Genomic DNA, 19,430 nt, shown 5'->3' on the forward strand with positions numbered 1-19,430 from the left:
TTCCCCGGTCACGCGTGGCCTTTGCTGGGGCACAGGGAAAGGACCCTGCGCTGGGTTTCCAGCGCCACAGTGCAGGCGGAGAGCAGGGATGCCACAGCAGGACTGGCAGAGCTGGCAAGTCCAGGGGTCGAGGCTGGAGGCAGGGGGGCTGAAGGGTTACAGAGGGATAGTCCTGGTGGTGACAGTCCCCTGGGGCTTGCCTGTAGCTGCCAGCCAGGGCAGGGCTGTCGGGGAGGAGCAGGTCCCTCAGAGCTCTCCGCAGAGTCACAGAGTTGCTGCTCTCCTGCCTATTAAGAAAAAGTCCCTCCGGCAGCAAATTCTGCTTAGTGTCAAGATGCCACTTAAAAGAGCCGGCTCCTGCGTGCAAACCAGGCCAGAGCAGCAGGCTTCAAGAAAATTTTGTCCTTAGAAATCCCTGGCGTGAGCATGGAAACCTGCCCTGGCATCACCAGTGCTGCTGCAGTCCCACCGCCCCGCTCACACCCCGACCTCGGGTGCTGTCGTAGCCCTCACCAGGGTGAGACGGCAACAACCGACCTTCAGCATCCTCATCACATCGCCCCAGCACTTGCCTGAAAGCCTGCCCCTTCCTAACCCCCTCCTGGCCTCATCTCCACCTATTCCCAGCTGTAGCTGCTGCAGAAACTTGGGTGCAGAAGGGCTGAAACAAGGACCCCTGCACCTACCCGGGACCACCAACGGGTGCTTGGTGTCTTTCTGCTCTCCAGTCCCCTCCGCTGCCAACGGTGCAGCTCGGGAGAATCGCTAGCCCCAAAAGCCAGCACAGCCACGGCTGCGAAGGACAAGCCCCATTCTACAGCAATTGCCTTCTCCTTTGGGTAGATTTAGTTCTGCCGATGCCAATGACATTTGCTTTTGTGCCTGCCACTGCAGGCAAAGGTATTAGTAATCAGAGGTCTAACTACCTGGCTTGCAGGCACTAACGGCAAGTTAGACACCTAATGACTGTTAATATTTCATTGCAGGCACAAAAATGAAGCAGGGCAATGATTTGCAAGCGCTAAATTGCGCCCTCAAAATCAAAGACCGTGGCGGGACTTGGGGCGGGGAGGGGGGGAATCGGGCTCCGAGAGGTGCATTGTAATATCCATCAAGCAGACAGACCACTTAATACGGGGCTGCCAGGGCTGGCGTGAGTTACTCTCGCAGCAGGAGCGGTGTGCAAGCAAAGGCTGAACGGAGCTGGAACCCGCAGGAAAACACCAGCCGTGGGGCAGCCAGGTCTAGGGAGGAGCGATGGAGGCACAGGAGCAGGCTCCTCCGGGGAGCTACACGTGGGTCACAGCCTCATGGGTGCAGAAACGGAGGAACTCCAGATTTGCAGGGATACAGACGATGCCAAGGTTTGGCCCTCGCATGAGGACAGCGCCGGCTGCGAAGGCGAAGGAGACGAAGGGCATTTTCCTTCCCCTGCATCTCTGCTGCGGTAATCATCTTGCACCGCAGGGACTACAGCAGCGACCGACAAACCCGGTGGCACTCGGGGTGGCTGAGCCCATGCAGCCCCCAACCCCGGGCACCCCCAAACCCACCTCCCATCCATCTCGACTCCCACCCCACCAAAGGCCGCCGGTTCGGGGGACGCAGGCGCAGCGCTCGCATCGTGGAGACGGGAGCTTTATCGATGTTTCTATGGCAACATCTTTTTTTTTTTTCTTTTCCCTTTCTTTTGAGTGTTCAAACCGTCAATAAATATGCACTGATCAATTTTACCCTGCGCTGGAGTTGGGGGGAGGGATGGGAGGGAGGAAGGGGAAAGAGTTTTGAGCAATGCTGGGTTAGCGAGGGCCGGTAAATCCCTGGCTTTGCCACGATGCAGGGAAAAGCGGCACCGTCTGTTGTGGGAAGGGAAAAGAAACCTGCTGAGCGATTCTGGGGCTGGGGAGGATGCCTGGGCTCCTGCTCTCAAGCCCAGGCAAGGAACAGGGTCAGAGCAACACGACAAAACCCCACATATAACGAGGCTTTGATTGAAGTGCAATAACCCTCTGTATAACTTATTTAAAAGTAAAAGCCAGTGCTTCCCACAGAGCTTACTTGGCAGGTGGGACAGAGCTGGGCTCAGCCCGTGCACCCGGGGGGCTCCTTGATGGGCAGCTCCGTGCTGGGGGGGTGATGCCATCACCCCCCTCACCCGCCGGGAGGAAAGGGGCTCCCGGCAGGCTGCGATGTGGGGCAGGCGGGGGGTTGTAGCACCCCTGGAGCACCCCTTGGCTGATGTGCTTGGGAAAAGGCAGGTCCAGGCTCTTTGTTATTGCTCCTTGGTGATTGAGGCTGGGGCGGGGAGGAGGAGGTGGTAAAAGTGATGGAAAATAACTGCCTCAAGTTTCGGGGTGTTGTCTGGGAGGAAGGAGGGTGGAATACACCAGGAGCAACCCCCAGGAGGCTGGAAAGCCCATCCCCGCGTGCTGGACATGGTGTCTCCCGTCCAGCTCCCATGGGAACATATTCCCCGTCCCAATTCCTCCCCTCCTGGGTCCCTTTGCGGGGCAGCTCCCAGGGGGACACCCAGACCCCCAACACCTTTGAGAGCCAGAGAGCTCGGAACCAACCCGCACACCGATCCGTGAGGAGCCAGATTCATTGCGGCATGGCCATGCAGGCGGCAGAGCAGGGTGTAGACGAGGCAGGATGACTTGCCTGGAGCACTGGCACCACCGCCTGCCACGCAAGACAGCCCACAAAGGGATGGCATCAAGTAGGCATTGGATTCTTCTACACATGGCCAGTGGACCCAGCCAGCAAGGACCAATGCAGACACATGCTGCCAACTTTGCTGGAACCCTCTATAAAACACCCCATTATCCTTCCCTGACCAGGGTACAAGCCTCGTCCTTGCCCCAGCCCCATCTCCACTCATCTGCTCCATTCCCGTAGGCTGCTCCTCATATTTTCCGCCGTCCCGAGCAGACCTGCAGCACTACAAACACACACAACAGGAGCAGCAAATCTCAGAAACCCAAGTGGATCCTCTGTAGAGAAAGAGGCCGATTTAATCACGTCCAAGGGACTCGTGAAGAGGCTAATGCATCATAACTGGGTCATTCAGCACTGCGGCTTTGGGAGCGCAGGTAGGACCTTTATCAGCAGACTGGATGTTAGGACAAACACATAACCTTCAACAGGGGGGCGATTGCTGAGAAAACAGTTCAGCGTAGCCTGGTTTGCAGGTAAACTTTCTGCTGAGCTGGATCTACTGTTGAAAAAACACCGAGCAGCCCTCCACTCCCAGGGAGGGCAGTTTTGATCCCAGCCTAAACAGTCAAATGACTTGCAGGGCTGTCCCAAACCCCACAGCTTTAGGGGCACCGACAGCACTGTCAAGGCATCAGGACTGACCCGAGAAGCAGATTGATCCAGGAGCATCATACCCAGCAACCTGCCCAGGCCAGGCCTCACCCTCGGACCAGGAGCAGCTCCCGAGCCCATCCCACTCCGCTGCCAGCCCGCTTTTAGATGCACATGTGATGCCACGAACACTCTCTTCAGAGGTGACACAGAGCTTAGGTATATTTTCCTCTCTTTTCAATCGTGAAAGGATTAATGTCAAACAAGGAAGAGGCTGTCAGTTGGCCCCCGATCATCCCTGGGGGCAGGCAACGCTCTCGCACACCTGAGAGTGCTGCTGGTCCAGCAGCATCTCTACAAGACAGGCTGCCACACCAGCCTATCTTTAATAACTTTTTTTTTTTTGAGAAAGAGTGTAAAACACTGACCACGTCTTGTGACAAACAACTTCTCCACAAAAGGCAGGATGACATTAAAGTAAAACTTAAAAGAGTGAACATTGTAATTTCAAAGACACAAAAACCAAAACAAAAACACAAACACAGCTATTTTTCCCCCAGAGCACTCTCACTTTCAAGCTCAATAGCCTTGAAAATTGGTGCAATCAAACTGTTAAATGCATTGATCTGTTAAATCAACTCCTACTGTACTCAGCTAAATTTAGCCTTTAATCCCCTCTCTTTCACTCCCACCACTGCAGATCCCAGGGCTTTCCCCAGCCAGGTCAACCAGCCTCTGCCTTCCCATGACACCATGGACTCATCCCTAAGCAAGGAGAGATGGAGATCACCAGGACTGATCGTATTTAGGGGCAGGTTAAGCTTCTCCATCTTCCCTCAGCCCACAGCTATTCACTGTATTCAAGTCTTCATGCTAGAGATTGTATACAAAGAGCAGCCTGGACACTGATCTTTGCCAGGGTCATCACCACAGAATAACCAGGAACCCCTTATAGCTCTGGGCGTACGTTCACCAGACACTACCACTTTGCCGAAAAGTAGCCCGAGCCTTGCCAAGTGCAGACCATTAACTGCACTTATACTTGCCAACAGCATCCTCCTGCTCCTCTTTTCATCTTCTTCAGGCTCATTTAGAAGCGGCCCAACGCAATCACTGTTACGGCAAGACAAGGTTTCTGATAAGCCTTGTTCCCATGGTCCACCAGTGAGCAGTTCCCTGCGCCAGGACCGACAGATTTCACCAGGGACTTGTTGAGGGGATCAGAAATAGGGTGAGCTGGGTTATGATGCTAAAACATCACTGAGCAACTGCAGGACCTCAGGCACACCACTCGCTGTCATCTGCCCTTGTTTCCTTCTCATCCTTTTTTAGTCTTCAGCATCTGCATTAATCAAGGTGGTATCTCATTTTAGAGGCTGCTTAGTACCTGGATATGTCCCTCCCTCAAGATTTCCTGGAAAGGCTGAAGGTACTCTGAAAACAGAATATAAGGATGGACAACCAGAAATGAGGGAGGGAGCAGCCAGAACTCTCTGAGGACAGAAACTCACAGGCCATTTCACAGCAGAGGAGGAGGAAAAAACAACAGCAGCTGAAATACCCAATACAAACAATTAAAAGGAAGAAAAGTTTAGAAGTCAAATCTCTGATTTGAATCCCATTGAAGACAACAGCAAAGTCTTTGATTCAAAAGAGGTGATGACAGAGTCTTTATTCTGTGCATCTTTTTTCTCTCCTGACTTTTCAGAGCCAGATCAAAAGGACATGGAAAGGTGCTGCTGCCTGGCGCTCTGACCAGACCACTGTGCCGAAGGGCCCCAGTGAACCACTCAAACAGGGAAACCCTCTTTTTGGACATGGAGTCTAAGAGGAGGGTTTGAAAAGCCTTGCTAACAGACAAACACGGGTTTTCCTCAACATTGATTTATTTTTAAATATACTACGCAAGAGAGACTGGAATAAAAAATAAATCAAAAAAATGAAAAATAGAGAAAGAGAGGAGGAAGAATTGAAAGTCATGTACAGAAACAATCTGTACTGGACCAAATTAAAGGGGAAACAACCCCCTTAAGTATCACAGAGATGAAGGACAGAGCTATTTACACACTGTAAAAAAGACAAGTCTACAAAAGTGTGTAATAACGAGATACAAATGTATAATATAGTGGCACAATATGTTATCAAAGTAAAAACAGTACCTCCAGGAAAGAGACAGTCCAAGGGTTGGTTGTTTTTTTTTTTTTTTTCCTTTACATTTTTAAAGGCAGCCTGTGGCAGAAGTGTGTATTTTCTTTTGAACATTTGTCATGTGTTAAGTCATGGCTGTTTGTGAGGGCGAGAAGTGGCGTGAACACACACGAGTGAACTACTAGAAATCATATACAAAACAAACAGTTCCAAAGAGAACAGAATAAAATACAATTGAAGGCAATTAGTGTTTAAGATACACAAGAGGGGTCACGAGTTACTGAGGAACAGGACATGGAAAATGCTTTTTTCTCTTGTTTGGAACTGTTAAGAGGAGTTAAATTGCACCGTTAATAGCCCTAAACCTTGTTCTTTCACTATTTTCACGAGTCACAGTTAGTTCCCAGTTGTGTTGCATTAGTTGGGAAGGTCACAGGACCTTGGAAAGGAAGCCCAGGAGTCCTGCTGTCAGCATTTTGTGGCAGTTTCCTCAGGAGATGCACCCAAGAGAAGCATCTGCAGTCTTCACAGATCCTTGTTTGATGCTGGATGGAACAACACTGGCATGAAGGTAGTGACGGTTTTAACCCCAAAGTACTGGCATCTGAGCTCTTCATGGGGAGTTAGCACTGGCACGGAAAGGGAGGCACCACAGCCCCTCAAAGCACAGGTCTCTACGGGAGGGCAGAAGCCACGTCCCATCTCCGCTCATAGAACAAAACCCTGGAAATCCAACTAGAGAAACAGCAGTTCTCGCCCATCTGCGATGTGCAAGCTCAGCTGAAACGACTGTTGGAGGCACAGTGGTAACTCTGAGCTCATCCTAAGCTATCTCCCCCTGCTGCAACCCTCCTGTCTTTCAGGGAGCGATGCCTTGCTCAGCACCAGCCTACTGCTCCCTGACCTCTGCAACCCTCCACCCCAAACGCCAGCCCGATTAATGTTAGATATCATGAGAGTGTGACAGCACATCCTTCCTCAGACCTTCTCCAGTCCTCTTTCGCTACCAGGGGAGATCTGCAAACAGGCTCCTGTGCCACTACATTAGAGGGTGCTGTCTGCAATATTCTGAACCCGAGCAATTCGTTTGGGCTCAATAACATTAAGAAATTACTGAAAACACAGAAACGAAGGGCAGCAGGCGGAATCATAGCAATAATTTGGGCGAACATCACTTGTAGCATTCTGTCATTAAAAAAACCTTACATTAACAATTTTCCCCCCTTCCCACCCAAGCACCAAATCTGTCGCATTAATGTCTGGTAAATGTCAGACTCGGGCCAGGGACATGTGCTGCAACTCTCCCAAGAAATGCAGTGGGTATACTGCTAATCAAACACTCATCCTTGTGTACAGTGGGGCAGAGGGAGGGAACGAAAATGCAGTAGAAAGTCCTCCTGAGGAGGATGGCATCTCAGTGTCCATCAGTCTGGCTTCAGTCTTAAATCATCTGTCCAGAACAATAAAATATTAATAAAAAGGCATGGTGTGACATCAGCATTTAGACTTGTAGTCCACAAGGCAAGAACTCCACAGATAAGACGATTACGAGTATATGAAACACAGGGAATCTGAGTTAAGAGGGTGGAAAGTGCCTCTTGAACACAGCCCTGCCCTTTGGAGCTGGGGCATCCATTCACAGTCTGCCTTTTGCACAGCCCTAACCTGAACGCCCCAGTCCTTTGTCAGTCCACACATTACCCTCTCCCACAGTTGGCTTTGGCCCATTGTGATTTATTTATTTTTTAAAATTTTTTTTAACCTGGCTTCTGCTACCTCTGAACAATGTCGCTGATTTCTTTCACTGAACTGAGAAGTTTGCTAAAGTCCTGGGTGGCTGCAGGACCGCTGCCAGCTGTTGCCGGGCAGATCTGAAGCTCCCGTAGGTTATTCTCCAGCTTATTGATGGCCTCCCGAAAGGCAAATTTGTTCCTCATCTGCTGAATGGAGTCCACATAGCTCACACAGAACGTGTAAAGGTTCTTGCCAGCCTCCAAGACAGCGCTGTGGCTTGCCATTTGTTCAGAGTTCTTGCTGATGGCGATCCGCAGAGCCTCAGTGCTTTCCAACACCACCCCTTTAGTGATGGTGCCACTGGCAATCCTCTCTGGCGGCTGCCGGGTCTTCCGCAGCGAGACCCTAGTGGATATAAGAGGGATGAAGGCTGTAGATGATGGCTGGTCCCCGCCTGGGGCAGAGGGTACAGATGAGGAAGAGGCAGCTGGGGCTGTCGTGCTCATCAGCAGCTTTGTAGAGGACTGTGGCTTTGGTACAGAGGGGATCCCCAGCTTTTTCACACCTTCCCCTGACTGGTTTGGCTTGACAGCATCACTGCTTGCAGCCTCTCCAACCTGAGTCAACTGTTTGGATTTCAGCCCAGACACCACATCTGCTGCTGCTTCATGGCTGGGACTGTGAGAAACCTTCCCAGGCTTGCTGATGGACGATGAAGAAAGCGGAAGTGGAGGTGCTGGTTTCAGCTTCGATAACTTCCCTTTGTCCTTCCCTGCCGACTCTGAGGTCTGCTTGAGCCTCCTCAGTCGTGGCTCCTCAGAGGAAGCCTTACCGGCAACCACGAACCCAGCAGGGTTGGGTTTGGCAGCAGAACCTTGGTCCATCGTCACAGTGGTACCTAAGGCACTGGATTTGACTCCATCGTCCTTGTGGAGCATGCTGGAGGAAAGAGGGGCAGCAGGTTGCCTACGGCCAAGTTTTGGCGTCAGAGTGGGAGGGCTGGAGCCAGGGCTTGACTCTGCATCTTTGAACACATCGTCAGTGGTCTCTTCATTTTTCTTAAGCAGCCGTGGAGGAGGGGTCACTGTTCCCCTGACAGAAATGTCTGTCTTGGCCTCGTTTGCCCGCTTCCGAGGCAGTGCTGGCTTTTCACTTTTGTGTCCACCAAAAGTAGAGGAATCAAACTGGCGTCCCGTGGACTGCAAATCCCGAGGCAGAGTAACAGATTTCCATTCTGTGTCTTTTGCTCCGTGGGGCACACAGGAGGCTGAGCAGGACCTTAAGAAACGCTTGCTGGAGTTGGAACTACTCTCCTCTTCACCAGCCACCCCTCGACTGCTGCTCATCGTGCTCGACTTCTTCCGTAAATGGGGCGATAAAAATCCAGAGTTCCCAGCAACAACCCCATTGGTGACACCAGCCCCATTGCTTGGGCTCTGAAACTTGGAGGGGTCAGCTGCATCTGTGGGGGGTGCAATGAAAGCTCCATTGCCAGCATCCCTGCACTCCTCCTCCCCACCCGCCCTGCGGTCCGAGTGGCCGTCCATCTCTCTGAAGGAACTGCTCCGTTTCGGAGGGGTAGGAGCAGTCTTCTTCTTCTTCTTGATAAGGGCGCTGAAGAGGTTGTGCTTTTTGTCTTTCGGAAGCAGCCTCTCATCTTCATTCAAACTACTCTCCATGGCCACCCTCTCCTTCCGTGGGAGCAAGGGAGAAATAGCAGGTTCGTGATCCAGAGGGTCTGCAAGGGAAAGAAAAGAGTTTATTGAGCATTGCTTCAGGAGCCAGAATAATCGGTTTTCTTCCAGGATCAAACCACTGCAGCACCTCCGAAAGGTGCAGGTTCTGTAAAGAGACACAATTTCAGACCAGAAGTAAAGCAAATACAGCCACATTCAAGCCCAGACTGAACATGGTCCCTAGTCCTGCATACATTCATTTCTGAGGTGGCCTCTACAGAACTCAGCTGCCAAATTACCCTCCCTGTAGGCTTCTGATTTAAACAGCGACATACAAACACAAAATGTTTATGTTCAGATTCCCGCTCTCACATCTGGAGACTTGTCTAAACTTCACACCGTGAAGAAGATAAATATTAAGAGGCCTTTGCTTTAGTCCCTGTGCTGTTGCTGTCTTTTGAATAGCCGACCCTCTGAATTAATAAGATATCTCTCTAACCCACCTCCATCCCCAGTCTCCTTGTTCACTTAAGATTCCGATACTCCTAACCTCCTTTCCTGATGTCATCCTTTGTGGGGAATGGAAATAATTTTTTCACAAGCAGAAATCAAGACGCCCTTTGACAGCTGAACACTTCAGGTCATACCACCACAAAGATGGCCAGCTTTGTACAATAATGGAGGAAAGTGGCAGTAACAGCCTCCTTCAGCAGCATTGCTCCAGACGCAAATGATGGGGTGACCCTTTTTCCGCTTAACAAGAGGCATTTAAAAATCAGTAGTGGTTTATAATAAATTTATCCAGAGTCCTGAAGGTCTCCATATTTGACTGACAGGGCGTCTCATTCCCAGGCCAGGCACTCAGATGGCATTCTAATTCAAAGGAGGAATGCCTTCAGGGCAGCATATACATTTACAGCCCCACTAGGCAGTAAGAAGGGAGATGAAGCAGAGTCATAGGGGAAAAGGAGAATGCTTCTTAGTCACATATTGGTGATCACCATGCTATGGGTAGGATTTTGGTTGAGGAAGGGATTTTCGTTGAGGAGAGAGAATTTGAAGAAAAAATTGCTGCATACTTTGAGAAGACAGCATGCTTCCACAGGACCACATGCAGTTAAACCATTCCCACACAAAAACTTATGGGGACCTGGACAACCAGAAGAGCTCTCACAGCACTTTGGGAGGCCATGGCCTTACTGTGTCTAGACACAGTGGGGCTGCGGAGGATCCAGAGAAAACTAGCAGCTTGCACTGAGGATCAGCTTCCAGCCAGTGGACTTGCTATGGAAACACTGACAATTGAAGGGGAAACTGCAATAAAACTTTAATGTGAAATATTTTCTTTCACAATAAAGAGTGAAATGGTTCCCAGCATAATGTTAAAATCATATTATTCCTGCTGCACTTGAATCTCTCAAAGCCCTTAAGTATTTAAATGAAGTTATTTTACTTCAAAGCTTGTAATACTAGGCAATTATATTTCCTATATACAGTAAATAACATTCCTTTCTAAATCACTGATACTTCCTTTTTCAAACATTTAACATCCCCTCTTTTCTTCCCCTCTTTGTCTAGATGTACATCTGCTACTGAAACATGTACTACTAGGTGACATTACACAAAAAAAGGTCAGTCACATGAATGGTCAGAGAAGGCAGCCTCAATAGGAGCTGGAAAAAAACACTGTATTTTGTTTTACCTTAATGTTTTTCAGATGAGCTAGATACAAATCTACTGCATACATTCAGCGTTTTACCACTGCTTTTATTACCTCAGAAGGGAAGGTAAGTTCTTGAAGAAACTGATTGAAAGAGAGTTTAATTTCATGGAAGATTCTGTAAATACCTCTTTGTCCCTTGCTGAAAGTATATTTGGTACCTGCCAAGAGTAATACTCTTCAGTGCTCCAAGCACAAATCTGGTAGGATGGAACAGTGAAGAAACCTCCCTTATGGGGCTTGCTAAACCTGAGCAATCCTCCTGCTTTAAATTATGCACTGTGGTAGTGTAAAGTGGCTTGAACACAGCAGATTACCCAGCACTCAGATGCAGTGGGAGATCCCACCGATAGCTCCTGCCAGGGAGTGGGAAGAAGATATGATCAGAGAGCTCTGTGCTCAGGTTCTGGTCTATAGGGAGCTGCAGGCAACAGCCATTAAGTTAAAAGAACTCCTAGGGCTTCTCTAAGCAACGGCAGGTAAAATGCCAATCCCTCAGTCAGTTAAGGATTCAAACTCCCAGCTGCTGTGTGTATCTGGTCCCAAGATTAACAACGTACCTTTGCAAAAAAATAATAAAAGGAGTTCTGAACCCAGGAAGGCAAACTCAGCAGCCTGTCACCCAGAAACACAATACTGGTACAGAAAGATGGCACTTGTTATTAGACACAGCTTTGCCTAGGTGAAGACCTGGAGCTGGACGTGCATTTTGTTTTCCTCTGTATTTCCTGAAGGAAAAATGACTTTAATTAAAACCTACCACATTCCCCCTGGCCTCGAGCATGTGCAGTCTCCAAGCCTTCGTTGGCATCTTTGCTTTCAGCAGCTCTCCTTGATGTTCGTGTTTTGGTTGGTAACTCTGGGGCCTGGAGGAAATTGCTCACTACACTCCTCATGCCCTTCTTTCCCAATTCCTTCTCCACCTCTGCAACGAACAGAAGAAAAACAATCACTATAATCAACAGAAGATAAGAACTATTGTGCTGTTCAGACTTAATAGCACAAAAGAAAAGCGAACAACACAAGGTAGAGTTTCCTTGAGGTTGTTCAGCCATTTGAGCCTTTAAAAATCAGGTGCGTGCCCATACACAGAAAAAGCCCACATGTAAACGCCTCTGTTTTCTATGCCATTCACACCAGGCCGTATAACCTAGGACTGAGTTTCACTGCAAAGCAGCGTATGAGCAACGTGCAGTGTTAAGGATGCAGTTGGCCCTTTTCCCATCCCTAGAATTGCTGGTCCGAGAGGGACCCAGACCTACCATCCGATATGCTGGATTCCTGAAACATCGTTTCAAAGGCCTGATGGATCTCAGCAAAGGAGGGTCTATCGGAAGGGCTCCACTGCCAGCCTGAAAAAACAACACCACTCAAAACTTCCTGCCAGCATTAGACGTTCAGTACACTGCACCAGGAGGAGCTAGCTACCGCAGTTCCTTTTTTATAAAATGGGCAAGATAAAACAATGACGTGAAAACCTCATCTGAAGGGTGCTGGGTATCTGCAACCACCACTAAGCCAAAGTAATGCTGGAAAAAAAAAACGCATCACACTGTAAGTCACGTACCAAAAGGCCACAATGGAAGAGTAACAGTCGGTCCCTTAAGAAGCCTAATGAAGCTCCTGCTTCATCCTTAGAGCACAAGCTTTTCTTTAAATTGTTAGGAAAAAGGAGACAAAGAAAACATTGAGCTGAACAACAAATCTCTCCCCCAGGCCTATGTGCTCCCAGTAGAGAAGAACATAGCGTGTTCGTCCTCTGGGGAAAGCAGTTTTAAGCAAACACTTCTACATAGCATTGCACCTTCACTGGAACTGGCAGGGGGTTTCTTGTGCCTTGCTGTATGTGGCCAGATCCTGGCAATTTTACTGCACCTCTGCAGAGCTAAAAAGCAGCATTTGCAGGGCTGAGGAACACTTACATGCTCTCATGAGCTCATAAACTTTCTCAGGACAGCCTTCCGGGCGCTCCATACGGTAGTCTTTCTCCAACAGCTCATAGACTTGAGACAGGTCAATCCCAGGGTAAGGGGACATACCATAGGTTGCAATTTCCCACAGCAGAACGCCAAAGGCTGCAGTGCAGAAGGAAAGAAAAAAATAAAATAAAAAAAGATTAAAAAAATCAATAAGCTTTGTTTTCATCTTAAATTTGAGAGGATGTTTAGTGGGAGTAGTCACTAAACAGTGCTGCACACTTAAACCAGCTCTGGGTGGCTCAGATCCCATGCTCAGCAGCAGCTTAAATGTTAAAGAAGCGTAACAAGCCTCTTCGTCAGCACAGACAAGTCTCCTGCGATATGACAGGGTAGAATTAGACTAATTTTCAATGTATCAGTTGTCTCAAACCTGAACGCCTTGAGATCCTTCAAGTCCTATTAAAGGCACAATTAAGAGACTTCACAGTGGATTAGCTGAAACCATTTCACTGCTGCACTGCAGTCTCTCCCTCAATTTGACAGCTCCTCTCATCTGCAACCTCTCCCTAGAGGACCTGCACATTTTAATAGCTCAGGGCTTTTTGGGGTGCCCTTGTTTAGCTGCAGCATGGTCTAGAGGGGAAACCTGGGAGCCAGCGGTGAGAGGAAAGCTTCAGCAGGTGCTACCAACAAGACAGGGTGAGGGCGAGAGATTTTGGTCACAGGGAAAGCTGAACAGGAAGAGAAAGCACAAAAAGGGTCTTGAAACAGGCAAGGCATTCAAGTCCCAGAAGTCGGTGTGGATGCAGGTCAGCACCAGGGTCAGGCAGCTAACCCAGGAGTCAGGCACACAGAATAAATTCAACACCAGTTCAACAACCTGCATGTAATTAGTTCAGTCACCCTATTCTGTTCTTAACCTGAAGAGAAAGCGATTACAATTCTGCATAAGTAAGGAAATCACATCACATTACATGGTAACACCACCAAGGGCAATTTACATTAGACATTTCTGTGCACAATTTTCTTTGATTGCTGTCTTGAGGCAGTGAGGTGAAAGCGTCTAAACTGTGGCGTGCCCAGCAGCAGCCGTGGCCTCCAGGGATGGCTGGCTTGTTCTAATCAGATCCCAAAGTCCACTGCCCCAACCTACACTACACAAGGTTACGCTAACCCTAATTAAAGACACCCAATACTCCTTTTGGATCTTTCCTTCCTGAGTACTCTACTATTTAAATGCAACAGGGGTCCTGCAGCCACCACAGCGATACAGCAGCGTCCTTGAGACTGTGGCAGATACCTGGCAGCAGCCAACACCGCCACATGCAAGTCAAAGCAGAAAAAAACACCTTGATCAACTCCTTGAGAGGCTGTTTTGGGTATTCCTCCCCCATCTATAAAACATTTTGCATCAGCCAGCTACCTTAAAGTTTCTTCAAAATAAAGCCTTTCTCTGCACAGTTTCCCCAAAACTCCAGAAAGCTTCATCACTGCTTCACCACTATCTGTTGTTCTATATGTAGAAGATGCTCAGGATAACATTTTCCAAGTGCCTTTGGGACCATGTCCCACAAACTTCTCTCTCACGTCTCTGTGCACTTTTGAGAATTTGACCAACAGCTATGGCAGAGATATAAAACCCAAAGAAAGGCTGATAAAAAGTACAATGAGATTTTCTGCAGTCAGATTTGATAGAACGTAGCTCCATTTAGCTAAGCCTACTCTTATCACCAGCACTTCAAGGCTCTTCAATAACCATTTGTCATCAAATTTTCTCTCTGTTTCTCCTCATCTCATTCCAAAGATTATTCTTTTAAAATGCAGAAAGATGAGCTTGGAGCTATCCGATACACATGTAATTTTTTATTTTTTTTTCACATACAATGAACCAGATACTCACTTTCCTCCTTGACATAGTTAGAAAGGTCCTGGCTACATAACAATATATCGCTTCATAGTTCTGTGCCAGAATTCTATCAAGACAGTAGTATTGGTGTCCTCCAGCCCCATTTCATATATTTCCATAAACACTACAGTAACCTTTATTTTCATATTTGGCAACGATTCAAATGTATAAAGTCAGGTCGGCATCCTCAGTGCTCCACTCAAAGACTGACTTAGTAGAGATTAGTCCCTGCACTCTGACAAGCTCATAGAACAATATGGCTCAAACCACGGAATACACTCCCTCCTGAAATGTTTCACAATGTCCTCATTTCACAGCCCTGGAAAAGAAGACTATAATCTGCATTAATTCGTAATTGCAAATTCTTACCCCAGACATCAGACTTAATGGAGAACTTGTTGTAGGCCAGGCTTTCTGGTGCAGTCCACTTGATAGGGAATTTTGCTCCGGCGTGGGCAGTGTACGTGTCACCTGTCATTAGCCTGCTCAGGCCAAAGTCTGCCACCTTCACCAAGTGGTTCTCCCCTACAAGGCAGTTTCTGGCAGCAAGGTCCCTAAAAACAAGAACAAAAATAGGCAATGAGTAGTCTTTACCGTCTCACTTCTAGCAATAACAAGGAAATCTGCTGTTCCTGAAGAAACCTGGGCCTGTGTATGATTATTTTGATCAGAGTATTACACAGAAATTATGTAGTTATACACATACAAGTAAGAGGGAAAGTTATTTTCCATTCTAGCTTTGTAAGACTGTCATCCAAACTTTTTTTTTAATTTGAAGTGAAAGCTTCAAGAAGCCCCCTCACTTTCAATAAAAGCTGCCACCCTCAGGATAAAAATAATTTAAAGAAATGTCAGTGCTCAAGTTATCAATAGCTGCGGATGAGCACTGAACACACAAAGTCTCAATGCCTGACTTCTTGCCCACCTCTCTAGCAATTCGGTCACCCCAGCCAACACCAGTCGCTCTCCAGAACTCCTTTTCCAGTCCTAGCTCAAGCACCAGGTTTAGCTCCCAGCTATGCTCTTCTTCCTCCCAAGCGTACCACATTTTACAACACAACTTTTTCATACCATGTTTTGGCCTTTTCAAACCTGTTGTAGCCTCTGCGATCAGTATTTACATTTTTAAAGGAGTGGGCAACAAGCAATTTAAGGTTTTCCTCCACATCTTTTCACCTGCCTCTTCCCTGGCAGGTGAGAGATGTGCATGTTGCATTTGCCGCTTCCCTGGCTCGTACTTGCTGTTAGCACCCTTGGAAATGCTTCATGAGTATAGAAATGTAAAGCACAGAATTACCTTTCTCCTAATATTAGGTTTTGTTAAAAACACTTATCCAGATTATGTCACGTTGAACTAAAAATTGATTCTACCAGAAAGCTCGGGTGAGATCTTTAGATACGAGGCAGATGCTGCTGTTTCTTTTGCTTGTTCTGCTCAATCAGAATAAATTAAAAAAAAAAAAAAAAAAAAGTACGTCTTACTAGATGCCCATTAAATTTTCACAGTGTTTTTGAATATACCTTATCAATGCTGATTACTACAATGTGTGTCTAAATAAAAGCTCCTCTTCATAATCAAATTCCTCCTCCTTCCTGATTCATTAAATGAGGTCACAGCCCAGCATTTGAATCCATGGATGTGAACTGTGACAACACTCTTAAAATAATTGGGTAGGTGGGTATGGGGGTGGCTGATAAGGAAAAACGCTACTATTTATTTTAGATAAATGGGTCATCAGAAATAAGTGGAAATAAAATGAACAGGAGAGCAGACAAATGGGATTCATACAAAGCAGTTTTTAAAGTTCACTTCCTACAGGCTGAAAGGATGAAATACTTTCAACAGAGCAAATCAAAGGCTGGAAATTTTAATTTGCAGCATCACCGTTCACTTTATTGACTGACAGAAGCATTTAAACAGGCCTTTCAGGCAGCAAAGGCAATGCATGACTTAGAGGAGCACCTAGAACTTTACACATGATCTTCATATTTGTCTCTGTGAAAAAACGTGCTAATTTCATATTCCAGTTAATTGGGCAGGAAAGGTCACGCTATGGCACAGAGCGCATCTTGTATAAAGCTCAGCAACTCTCAAACCTTCGCGCAGGATGTGTCATTATATTGCTAGGAGGCCATTTCTACAGATGAAGAATGCAAAGCTCTAGCCATAATTGCAGCACACTTAAAGGTCAGAGTCTCTGAGACTTCTAAGATGGTGGAGATGCTTATTAAAGTGAATATGCAATCTGGACAATAGTGGGAAACAATCCCTACAGAGGATGGAAAAAAAAGTGAAACAAACAAGAAAGAACATGGGATAAGAAGGCACTAAGAGGGTGGCTTTGCTGTGAGCACCTGCATGCACCCAGCAACATTAACTGCAGCAGTTTTTAATGGCTGTTAGAATAAAGGAAGAGCAGTAGCTTATCTGGTCTATCAAGAGCCCGTTACTTTGGGAAGCATTTACACTTAAGGCCCTTGCCCAAAATATAAAAGTACTGCTATGTCTTTCACCTGCATCTACTTCAAAGGTAAGAGAAAAACACTGAGAGAAAAACAATTAGGAGACCATCCTATAGGCAGGTTAGTGTATTGTATCAGAATACAATGCACTAGTGTGTTAAATATAGGACACCAACCGCATCTAAGTCAATAATCTGAAAGGCAAGAAAATAAATCAAGGGGGGTTTTGTGCTCAAGATTCAGGGGTGCTCACTGTCCCTCCTACCTGTGAATGAAGTTTTTCTTCTCTAGGTACTCCATGGCTGAGGAGATCTGAGTTGCCATGTACAGTAGCACCACAGCATTCACCTCCTGCCGGTTACACTCACGCAGATAATCCAACAGATTCCCATACGTCATGAACTCCGTAATGATGTAGAAAGGAGGTTCCCGTGTGCACACCCCTGGGAACCAACATAAAGTTTACAATGAATGTTTGAGAATATCAGTGAATCTTCAGGTTTTGTCCTCTAGGGCAATTTATACCTCTAGAAGGTAGAAATATGGGGCTCACAGAAAGAATGAGTTCTGCTTGGAATTGGTTAATAGAGGGTTTTAATTTCCTGCTTCAGGCTCTGGCAACTTAAATATTAGGGAGACGAGATCATTAAAAATCATGTATTAGTGGTACAAATTGTGAATTTTGCCAGACAATAAGTGTCTGTATTTAAAGCCTTGGTATGGTAAGCAGCTTATCTGCTCTTTAACATCCATATCACTGCACAAGGGTTTAGTTCAAATCCCTCTGCTTGGTATTTATCACTTACCTAATAATTGCACCAAGTTCGGATGCTTGATCTCCTTCATTACTGCAGCTTCTTTCAAGAACTCTTCCACCTCCATGGTATCTTCCTGCAGAACAATGGTAAAGCTTTGGCAAGGACAGCGCACACAAAGGAGGAACACGTTTTTGTATGAGGACACAAGAAGAACTGCAAACTGACAACATAAGCCACAGTTCTTTCAAGGTAATTCTTCCCTGTAGCCACATCATAATGCCAAGGAGTTAGGAACACTGGGTATTTTGTAGAATTTAAAAAATATATATTTTTATCATTCTTATTCTAACAGAGCTTTTTGGGGCAAGAAAATCCATATCCCTTTTGTGAAGGGCCTCTCACAGGACCACTCAGGAGTTGAAAAGGAAAAATGTGCTTGTTCCTAACAGAAAAAAAAGATAACATGAAATAAAGTGCAGAAAAGAAACGAAACAAGAATGAACACAAAAGGAAGGATACGCCACAATCAAATGCTTCAGAAGCTGCTGAAATGCAGGCCCCCAGTTTCACTGGGTAGGAGCAAGAAATCCCCCCTTTCAGACGGGGAAGCATGACTGATGGCAACCACTCCATAATTGAAAGCCTGAGGTTTCACAGATTTCATTTCTGGCATTTAGAGCCTGACCCATGACGTAACCGTTCTGGGCAGACGTGTCACTACCTATTTGTTGAACGCTATAAAGTTGCTTGGCACAACACAAAACCGAGGAGGATACAATCTTGCTCAAAAGACATATTTTCTGAAGCAAATATGCCCCAAATGGCCGGAAGGTCATTTCAAAGTGGTGCAAAAATACAGATCTATTCCTAAAGCAATGTTTCTTTCTATATCCATATTTTTTTTCATTGATGGATTAATGTTGACAGGCTACATGGACGAAGTGTTTTAAGGAAGGATTGGAAAGGATTTACTGCTCCTGGTGAGAATGATAACAGCGGGCTGCCGCTGTAAGATCCAGCCAGCTCTCTGCTTTGCAGTTAGCAATGAGAACATTTTTCCAAAAGTTTCATTCAATCATTTACTATTCATTGCCAATTAGCTTGATTGGCAGCTGTGATTTGCTGAACACACTATGTCAAAACTAATAGTCCAAAGGTCCTTGTGAGCAGAACCTTAAACTGTTTTCTTTGGCAAAGGAAACTGGGTTAACAATCCAGGTTGCAAAATTACCCTAAATACGTATTTATCTTATGCATGCTATACAAACTCTGAAAGGTTGCTCCTCTGCATAGCTGTTCCACTGTTTTAAATCTCTTACCTCTAAGTGATCTAAATTAATAGGAAGGACACATACAGAGAACTACTGTAACAATGATCTCTCTGAAAACCTGATCTCATGCAAAGGACCAAGCTTAACCAGCTTCCACCTTCCACTGTACAAAACCATGGAAGAAAAAAACCAGTTCTGGCTATACAATACTTTCCGAGCAGAGCACAGGACCATGCCATGGCATTAAGGGACACCAGGGTTGCACGTTGCTTAATTTAAAACACAGACTTCTCTGCTTGGGGCGGGTGGGGAGGGGGAAGAGAAAGGAAAAAAAAGGAAATGAAAAAAAAAAAAGAAGAGACAATCCAAAAGGATGCAGGCTTGAGGTGTGCAGTAAGAAATGTGCTGAGATGACCAGCTCACAACAGTTCAGCCATTAAACGGCCCTCATGGGGAACAAGTTTTGGCCACAGTCACAACAGGCTGCATCTGGTCCAACGCTACGCAGGTCACAAAGCTCCACTCC

The 19,430-nt window shown here is 46.7% G+C and overlaps 1 protein-coding gene across 1 annotated transcript in view; it reads right to left on the reverse strand.

The window, feature by feature from the left end:
- Positions 1-7,229: 7,229 nt before the first annotated feature.
- Positions 7,230-19,430, reverse strand: part of ABL1 (ABL proto-oncogene 1, non-receptor tyrosine kinase) — an 88,906-nt gene continuing 76,705 nt past the window's right edge. The window contains exons 6-12 of the mRNA XM_010570906.1: positions 17,682-17,766; positions 17,141-17,318; positions 14,782-14,966; positions 12,510-12,662; positions 11,850-11,939; positions 11,348-11,512; positions 7,230-8,929 (exon numbers count right to left, since the gene is read on the reverse strand). Coding sequence (XP_010569208.1) covers positions 7,230-8,929; positions 11,348-11,512; positions 11,850-11,939; positions 12,510-12,662; positions 14,782-14,966; positions 17,141-17,318; positions 17,682-17,766 — 2,556 coding nt within the window. The remainder of the gene's footprint in view (positions 8,930-11,347; positions 11,513-11,849; positions 11,940-12,509; positions 12,663-14,781; positions 14,967-17,140; positions 17,319-17,681; positions 17,767-19,430) is intronic.

The sequence above is a fragment of the Haliaeetus leucocephalus genome, unplaced genomic scaffold, assembly GCF_000737465.1.
Source record: "Haliaeetus leucocephalus isolate CR32 unplaced genomic scaffold, Haliaeetus_leucocephalus-4.0 Scaffold306, whole genome shotgun sequence".
Classification (NCBI taxonomy): Eukaryota; Metazoa; Chordata; class Aves; order Accipitriformes; family Accipitridae; genus Haliaeetus; species Haliaeetus leucocephalus.